Source organism: Pagrus major, chromosome 22, assembly GCF_040436345.1.
Source record: "Pagrus major chromosome 22, Pma_NU_1.0".
In the NCBI taxonomy this organism is placed as follows: domain Eukaryota; kingdom Metazoa; phylum Chordata; class Actinopteri; order Spariformes; family Sparidae; genus Pagrus; species Pagrus major.
This window is the reverse complement of record NC_133236.1, coordinates 10,692,512-10,702,496: the sequence shown is the minus strand read 5'-3', so window position 1 is coordinate 10,702,496 and position 9,985 is coordinate 10,692,512. Positions and strand designations below refer to the sequence as shown.

General features: G+C 38.0%; 1 protein-coding gene across 1 annotated transcript; it reads left to right on the top strand.

Annotated features, from left to right (window-relative positions):
• The first annotated feature begins 675 nt into the window (after nt 1-675).
• On the top strand, nt 676-5,274 carry LOC141018467 (hydroxycarboxylic acid receptor 2-like). Its single transcript, XM_073493451.1, has 2 exons — nt 676-1,439; nt 2,550-5,274. The coding sequence occupies exons 1-2, from the start codon at nt 900-902 to the stop codon at nt 3,009-3,011; spliced, it is 1,002 nt and encodes a 333-aa protein (XP_073349552.1). The 5' UTR covers nt 676-899; the 3' UTR covers nt 3,012-5,274.
• Nucleotides 5,275-9,985: the final 4,711 nt, after the last annotated feature.

Here is a 9,985-nt window from a genome sequence, read left to right as displayed (position 1 = left end):
GACAGCAGCACTGTGTCTATCTCCTCGTGCCTATGTGTAAATCTATCACCAATTCCCAGGGCTCCACATCTGGGTACTCTAAGGAAAATAATTTCTCTGACTATCACCAGCATTTATAGCATCTGATAAGATGGATGTGCAGTGAAACTGGGCCAGTGAGCCAGTAGCTAGGGCACTAGCTAAAAACTGTCATTTATGAGAAACAGTGATCTTCTAGGATTTACTGAACCCCCATAAAAAAAGAGAACAGTTTGTTCTCACAGTTAATGGCAGGAAATAGCAGTTTGTGCTAAAGGAAGGTGAAATATTTCCATAACATTCTTCTCATATGGCTGGCTGTCTGTCAAAAGTCATATCAGCTCGTGCTGTCAGTATCTGACTGTGTTGACTTGTCACACAGGGCTTGTCAAGGCTTAACACAGCATGCGCAACTTTCAGAATAATCTCTGCAACTTGGTGCTTAGTTTGACAATTTATCCACTCTTTGTTTCATTTGAACAAAAGGAGTTTGGGCTATTTGTATCGTATATGTTACAGGTAGGTCTTGTCCTTGTGAGCCCAATTGGTCCCACAGTGGAAAAGCAGCTGGTGACTCACCTCCTCAGGCTATAAGGGGCGGAGCTACAAAAGCAAGGCTCAGTAGCAGGCAAAACTCTGCACAGCGGGAGAACTACTTCCAGACCTGATACTGACTCTCACAGAACAGGACATAAAACCTGAATGACTTTGGAAACTAGATACACACGGTGGAACTGACAGAGGAGTTTAAAACTTGAAAGAGGATTACAACTGAAGACATTGAAGAAACTTGTTTGGTGTGATTTTTTTTTTTGTTTGATTGTAGGGTGAGGCTTTGAGTGTGAAGTGATTTCCTTGTCAGTTTAGAAAAGAAGACAAAAATGAGAAACTCCAGTTACCAGAAAATTGAGGACTGTGAAGCCACAAATGAGACTCTGTACAAATTCTATGCAGCTATCATTATTATCATCTTTATCTTGGCTTTGCCTCTGAATGCATCTGTCCTCCACCTCTTCATATTCAAGCTGAAATTCTGGAAATCCAACACCAACAACGTCTTCCTTTTCAACCTTGTCTTGGCGGACATTCTCCTGCTCTTCTGTTTGCCCATAAAGGCGTACAACTTCATCCACGGGGAGAGGAGGAGTAAAAACGACGCAGTATGCAAAGCTATGCTCTTCATGTTGTTTTTGAACCGAGGAGCCAGCATTGCCTTCCTGACGGTGACTTCCATTGATCGATATTTCAATGTGGTACATCCTGGTCGAAAGAATTTCTTAAGAGCTCTCAAGAAATCTCCTCAGATCTCGATTCTCATCTGGCTGTTTCTTCTGCCTCTCACCGTTCCCACAATGTTGCAGAACTTTGAATGCTGCAACAGCCACAAAGATGATGGTAAAGAAGATGATGCCGAGATCAAGGTAATGTTTACATGCTCAGTGTGTATTTCTGTAAAATGTCACAATGTGTTTGTTATTGGTAGGTTTTCAACATTGGTCTAAAAAATCTGGGAAGTGCATGAGACGAGTGACATAGCATTTCAGCAATAAATGATTCATCTGGGAGTTTTCAGCTTTACAGTCCTGACAGTTGTGACCATGTGGCAACACAGTGCTGAGTGAGCAAGATTTGGCGTCACTGCTAGCATCAACAGTTATTTTGTTCTTATTTACGCAATACAGTGTTCACACCAGGAACATGCACGATGAGTTGACTAATTCAACGTTTCTACTCTCGCTCATTGGCATTAGGAATACTAGTCTGTTGAACATATTATTTAATTTATGTTCACATTTAAATTACATACTGACATGATTTGCTCTGAAATGTCATGTCTTTCTGGTGAAATGTTGTTTTATTGAAAAAAAAAAAGACAAGCATCTGTTAATAATGTTAAACAAATCCAACTGTCAGTACTTTGAAAGTCAATGTGCTATCATTTACTATGCGTTTCTCATGGATAGAAAACATGCTAGCATTTAAAAAGAAGTATTCAAGAGTTTAGAAAAAGTATGTAATCTAAAAAAGTTCATTATTTATCTAATGCTCCCTGTGGTTAGTGTTTTTTAGATCAGTTTGTAATGAGTGAAAATGTATGACTTCTGACTGAGAACTGTTGCCTGTGTTATGGTGGAATGAGCCTATTTTGAGACATGTATGAAGTGTTTCGGTGGTTTGAGTGAGCCAAGTTGTATATTGGTAATGTAGACTGTGTGAAGTGTTTTGAAAAAGGGCTTCCATATTGACCGATGCTTGTTACCAATTGAAAAAAACTTTTAAATTGTTGTGTGAAGCGTACAATTTTTGTGTCATAACAGACATTTATTTAAATAAAAATCTTTGAGATTATAATTTTAATACCGTGGAAAGCAGGACTTGTAATGGGGCAGTTTTACATTGTCTTATTGAAAGCTTTGAATTTTAAGTAAAGGATCTGAGTACTTCTTCCTGCACTGCAATTTGAAAGGAAACTGTCCAACCAATCAAGAATGACAATTTCGTTTTTTTCTAACCTTTTTTTATGATTTCAGGACCTGACGGACAGTTTGCGAGAAATGGTCTTCTTTACCCAGATCGTCATCCCCTTCATCATCCTGGTCTACTGCACAGTGCGCATTGTCAACCGGCTCAGGAAGAAGACAGTTGGCGATAGAACCAAGCTGAAGAGAGCTGTCTTTTTAGTGACCTCTGTCATGGTGGTCTTCTCCTTCTGCTTCCTGCCCTGCGCTATAAGCAGGATGGTTCTGCTGATCATCCGGGTCCACGTCCAAGATGAGGTCATCCAGGATAAAGCTGCTGTGGCCTTTGACGGCCTCATGGTGCTGTCCTATATGGACTGTCTGTTGGATCCGCTGGTCTACTGCTTCTGCAGCACCAAGTTTAAGGCTATTTATCTCTCCAATTATTTCCCATTTTTCGTGAAAGATGCTACAGTACCACCAGAAAGTTCAACAGGAAACACATCACATCCTACACGCAATGATGTCATTTAAAATTTATGGAAAACAGATGCTAGATGGCGAGTGTACGAGCTACACAGTAGAGACTGACAGTTGTCCCAACAATGTACCTACTTTAGGAAAGATGACTCTGAAGGTCAAGTGTGCTATGAAGACAAGACGTACAGTGAATATTTATGTTTCTATTTTCTATTGATGGAAATATACGTACGTATGTAAATATGGGGGGTTGTTACAGTTTGTCCAAAGTGTTCTTCAGTGTTGTACATATAATGTCTGAACAGGTGAAACAGTCATGAAATAGTTTAAACAAGGCGCCCAATCTTTTTCCCTTGGAGGACCAAAACTGAACCTTAATGATGGTCCACAGGCCAAAAGTAAACACCTACTGTATTGAACTGTTAAGATACAAAGTGGTATTGTGTTCCCAACTTCCCACAACTGACTGACTTCCTGTAGTGTGCCCATCATGCTCACATTATAAAAAAAAGAAATTTGGGTTTGTTGATATTTAAGGAACATTTTAACTCACAAAACATAAAACAGCATAAACAGTGATTTATATTTTAAGTTTTAATAATGTTTTTGTTGGAAATATCTGGTAGACCAAATTGAACCTTAGGGTGGGCCAGCTTTGGCCTGCAGGGGCTTCACTTTGGGCAGCCCTGGTGTAGAATATATGAGTGTTGGTGGACAGTTTTTGAAGGGGAATGCCACTAAGCTAAAGTATGCACATCTGTTTCTCTGTTTGTCTTGGACAGCAAAAATGAGTTATGAGTAATGACCATAAAAAATCCCCTCAAGTGTTTGAGGCAAAAAAAAAAAAAGAACAAGAATCTTATCTGTCAGATCGTACCAATCTCACACAGCCTTTATCTAAGCTTCCAGTCACACAAGCATTAGTGTTTAATGTAATCACTTAAGGCTGAGAAAATGTAGCCTAGCATTTTCTTTTATGAATCTGCAGATGGGGACAAACTAAGGGGACTCAAAGGGGAAACAATATTCTCCAGAGGTTTTACAGCTATGATAGACAGTATTCACTGACATGGATTTCTTCTGCATGTAACTAGTAACTAAAATAACCCCAAAATAGATGCACATTAGGCCAATGGTCAGTCCCCTATTACATAAGACTTAAAAAGGCCCATAAAAGAAGCTTATCATTATTGATTTATAATTGTTACTGTATAACTGTTTATACATCATGGGGAACAATATGAGTGTGATTATACTGTACATATTTTCTGCCTGGGATAATATCTTGGAAATTAATTTATACTCAAATTACAGAAAAATGTTTCTAATTATGTTACCGACCCCTCCACAAACCCCTGGAGATTTTAAGATCCCACTTTGACAACCATTAATCCACCAAATAAATGACATGCATCAAAAATGTATAATTCTCCTGAACGCCCCTTAGAATATAAATCATGAATCATGTCTTCAGACAGACTAACACTGTACCTGAATGAATCACTGAATGGTTTCACTCACCATGATTATGTCATCATTAGTAACAATACAATGAGTTAGGTCATGTCTGTGGGTCACTGTCTGGCTTTTAATACATATACATATAATTGCTCAGTTGAGTAAACAAGCAGCTGGGGTCTGGTGATTCTGGGTTGAACTGAGTGTCAATTTTACTCATGTGTCTGTTAACGATGCCTCACTGTTTACCACAGAATATGTCATTGCTTTGTATTTGTCACAGCATTGTTTGAGATGACTGTGCAACAGTACAAGACATCTGTGTCGTGGAATATTAGGCAACTGTCTTGTCCAGCTCAAGGTATTATATAATTGAGTTAATGGCTCTTTTGGCATAAAAGAGTTTGAGAAATAAAAGAGGGGAGGGCGATCCTCAGCTCTAAAGCTTTGTAGTAGTAGAAGACAAGACCAATGTGAACTGACCAAACAAGGAATAATTGTATCTGTACACAAACAATCAAGTCAACATGTGTAAATGTGAGCAACATTATTATGCGGCTACTCAATAGGATTTATAACAACTTTGTGTTTTTATGTGAATTAGTTATATGTTGACATTTACATAATGTGGTCCTTCAAATATAATTGTTTTGTTTTATATTTTGTTATAGGTCCCAAGAAATGCTTTATAGCCTCAGCAGTACATGATGCCATCACTCAATTGAGTGAAGTTGTCAACAGGATTGTACTGTATGTCATTTTGGTAGCATAATGTATCACAGAGCAGGGATCACATCCAAGGACCGACTAAACATTTTATGACTGTTTCACAAGTGGCATTAAATACTCGCCTTGTCTTTTATGTGTTTATACTACTGCTGTAATATGTGAATGTTTAAAAATATGTTTTTTTAATCTCTGAGTATGTTTCTGCTGACTGCTCCTTCATCTTAACTCTGGTCAGAAAATGATTTTGATGTAAAATTTTAAATACTTACTAGAAATTTCAATACATTGAACTTATTTCCAGCTCCAACAATATTACTCAGCTGCTGTCACACAAATATTTCCATGAACTCCAGATATGAGTCAGCACGCATTTATGCAATCCTGAAACTTCTGTGCTGGGATAAAGAGTGGGTGTGGGTTTGATCAGTGGCTCTATTGTGTCTGAAAGGCTCCATTAATAGAAGCAGGTAAAACACAAACAGGTACTTCAGTTTTAAATCGTAGCCACAAAGCTCTAGTCTGTACATTTGTGTCCACACGACCAATTGCAAAGGATTACAAAGGATTAAGAAAAAAGGAAGCTAAAGATAGAAGCTTAATTATTAACATGCACATTATAACTTCCTGTTGTTTAGTCACTGAAGTCTGTTTCTCCCTGCTTGTACAACCTAATCTGAAATAAGACTGTAGAGGAGAGATGAGGGGTCAGGACATCAGGGCATAGATGTATTTAATTTGTATTTTGGATCTTATATAATCTATGTTCATAAAATTGTTATCCAGTGTTATGATTTCGGTTGAAATACGTCCATTTTAGTGATTTTGGCTGATACAGAAATCTGATTTTTACTTAAATTTCTTGTTTAATTCAATCTTGGTTTCATCTGTTGTGTCAACTGACCAAATAGTGTAATTTTATTAGTTTCATATTAGGTGTTTTTCGTGGATTCTGATGACCTACCTCTCACCCGACCTTTATGACAGCATCTAAGTGCAAAAACCTTTGAAATGGCTCAAAGTAAAACCACTACTGGTCATGAAGAATATCAGAATTTACATTTATGATGAAACTGTTGCTTCTACTTTAAAGCACCAGTGTGTAAGGAGTCGACAACTGTCTACACTACAGTTACAGGTCTCTATATGAAATCTAGGTCAGATATAATCAGCTGTTTTGTCCGTGACAATGGCCACGTACAGTGTTGATATGATTCTTACCCTGGCTGGGACATGTTGGGACAGGATGAGCCGCAGGCCTCTTCTGATCTGATGGAGGAGATGACACACATTACACATCTGATTCCGTCATAAGCATATCGATTAATGGAGCTTTAAGACAAGAATGCAGTAAATAATATGATTCAATTAAACCAAGCTGTATCTCTTTTAAAGGCACAGTGTGTAATACATCGAGTATTAAGCGGCATCTAAAGGTGAGGTTCTAGATTGCAACACTCCCTCGCTCACCTCTCCCTTTCCGAAGACACTGGAGAAGCTCCAGAAGCTACGGTGGCCCTTACGGACAAGAAACTCATTTTCTAAATATGAACTCGTTCACAACAGCGTCAAGTATTTCTACTAATTCAAGTGATGAGGTAAAGATGTATAGTTAATAATACTATAGGTTATAACTTAAAAATAATAATTAGGATGATACAAAGAAATTATGGAGCATTGTGAAAAATATTCACAGAATTTATTAACTCGGTGATGAGCGGACTTCTCCTCAGTCTATCTGAGTCACTAAGTCATTACTTTGACTGTCTTTGGCACACTCTGAGCCCTAAATATCTTAATTAGTTATCACTCCATGTGTTGTCTTATTGCAACAGACAAGGAATAAATCTAAATAAATCACGTAACGCGACATTACCACCAGCTCTCTGAGAGGCACAAACTGAGGCTGCTGTGTGCTAATATCTAAAGTTGTATGTGGCAGCATTTCTGCCAAGTCTGTTCTGCCAAATGCCACTACTACATATTACCGTACCTTTAATTGCAACAAAAACCCCATTCAAAACATATGTATTATATATTTTTGATAGAAACAGATAAAGGTTAGTGTTGATATGGTTCTTACTCTGACTGGGACATGTGGAGACAGGATGATCCTCAGGTCTGCCTCGATCTGATTGAGGAGATGACACTGGCAAAATTAGGAGCTGTGAAGCCACGCACAAAGCCGAGAGATAGAATGACAGGACAAGGGTTGAAAGTGAGAGGTAACGTGGCGTAAAAGACAAAAACATAAGAGAGTAGAGAGAGGCAGTTAGGCTAGTTTTTAGAGTTAGTGAAGTCATATAATTATAAAAGCTGATACTGTTAACTGTATAAAAGCTGCCAAAAAGCTATTTTTTGGGTCACTATTGCAAAACTCAAATTACAATAACAGGTTTTCAAAATGAATCCCATGGCGTAAGTGTGGGGAGTTCTCTGAATCACCTCAAAGATGTTCTCCATATAAATGAATACGGCATGACCCACCTCTCCCCACATGAAGAAGAATCAGATGGACCTTCACTGAAAAGACTTAATGATATATTTTTTTAAATCAGCAATGTGAATATGATATAGTTAGTAAGTAAAATGTACAATCTGCTATAAAAATGTAGATTAAAAATGTTATACATTATTTTAAGTCAGTTGTAGGCGACGTATTTCTGGTCCAGGTCGTAAACATCTTAGCACATTGACTCTCATTATAAGTTGTATAGCAAGCAAGTGGCTCGTTGTAGTAGCTTGGACCTGACCAGCTGGACATCAACATAGAGGAAGACTGTCTTTTTCAAGGAGCTGGTTTACCAAGAAGTCGTACCAATGCATTTTACTGCCTTCCCTGCCTTCTTTTTCAAACATGAGGTTTAGAGCTGGCATGGATTCAGACAGGTGTGACTGATTTAAAACATTTTTTAGGAAAGTTTCACATGAGAAGGCTGGTTTTAATCCTGGTTGAGTATTCAACCTGCATACATTAGATTCTTGTTCCCATTATCCTTGATTATACAATGTTTTCTCTGATATTTCCTGGCCTGATGATGATGTTCTGGAGAAAATCCCCCAAAATCTAAAAAAACGGCAAGGCAAGGCAAGGCAAGGCAAGGCAACTCAAAGTGCTTTACAGGGGCATATTGCAAATTGCAATAATAGACATTAAAAATTGCATTTAAAATACATTAAAAACAAGTAGGAAGACATCAAGAAACAAAACATTAAAACAAGATAAGAAATAGGAAAAACAGGCTAAAATAGAATAGGTTTAAAAGAGACAAGACTAAAGAATAACAGTCAGTGCAGTTCAAAGCCTTGAAATTGCTTCAGTGAAAGGCAGTGGCAAACAGAAAGGTCTTCAGCTCTGATTTAAAAGAGGTGAGAGTTGCAGCGAACCTGAAGTTTTCTGGGAGTCAGTTCCAGATATGTGGTACATAATAACTGAACGCTGCTCTCCATGTTTAGTTTTGATTCTAGGGACTGAAAGCAGACCTGTACCTGACGACCTCAGAGGTCTGGATGGTTCATAACGTGGGAGCAGATCAGAAATGTACTTTGGCCCGAAACCATTCAGTGCTTTATAAACCAACAGCAGGATTTTGAAATCTATTCTTTCTAGCGGAAAATCTGGGTAAAGTTTTGATACTTGGTTGGTGTGTTTGACCTTTAAGCCACATCTGCAGTTGTGTCCAATAATAACTGCAAAACAAGCTGTCAGACTCCTGGTCCTAACATATTATCACCTTCTCACCTCCTGAGAAACATATCTGGCTCTTAAGCTTAACTCTGTGCTGGACAGGGAGTGTAGAGGAGGTATATCAGAGCTTGTTTGTTGGAAACAGCTCCATGTTGCTTCCTGGAAACAGGAGTGGTGAGAGCAGTCATAGAGATAAAGACTACTGAGTAAATGTGCTGTAAAACCAAGACATGACTTTCAGTTTATTTTGTATTACACATCTGATTCACTGTTGAATGATGAGCTTTACAGATCCAGTGTGTAGCCTTCAGGGGGATCTCTGACAGAAATTGAATATAATATTTTTAATTATGTTTTCATAAGTGTATAATCTCCTTACAATGAGACTTCAATATCTACAGAGAAAGTGAGCCACCTTCTACGGAGTCCACCATGTTGCACAGCCATGTTTCTACAGTGGCCCAGAATGGACAAACCAAACACTGGCTCTGAAAAGGGGGACTTTCATGTTTTTTGCACTTTTTTACCTGCCACCATGAGGGCTATTTTGTATGTTACTATCTTCAGCTACCCTGCTAGATGCCACTAAATCCTACACACTGGACCTTTAAAGGTCCACTTTGTAAAATAATTTATTTTTGAGTCCCATTCCCATCTCAAATACTGATACTTCGGGATTATAGTTTGAGTCAGCTGCCATCCCAAAGTATTTGACGAGTTAAGAATGACATTCTTCTGACCTCTAAGGGCAAATATGCAGTAATAATATTATAATACACTTAAATTAAAACATGCAATGAAATGCAAAAAAAACAAACATTTTAAATACATTTCTTATATCATATATTTTGAGTATATATGTATATGAGTTAACATAAAACTGCTCACATCACATGCACTCCAACAATTTTATTCAAAGTTTGTTGGCATATGGCTTAAAACTATTTGTCTACCAAAATTGATGGAAACGTGTGAACTTTCTTTCTTTCCAGCCTATTTTCAGTAAAATGTAGAAAACTGAGTGACCTAGATTTTTATTCATTTAAAAGAGCGTTTATCCATAGTACTTTTTCAGAGCTCATGACAGTCAGAACAGGCGGCAAGTCGATCCACTGCAAGGGCACACAGGCAGGAAACATCAGACCTTCAACAGAGA

Coding starts and splice junctions, on each gene's coding strand:
- LOC141018467 (XM_073493451.1), top strand. CDS start 900: ATGAGAAACTCCAGTTACCAGAAAATTGAGGACTGTGAAGCCACAAAT. Junction 1,440..2,549: donor AAGATGATGCCGAGATCAAG/GTAATGTTTACA, acceptor TTATGATTTCAG/GACCTGACGGACAGTTTGCG.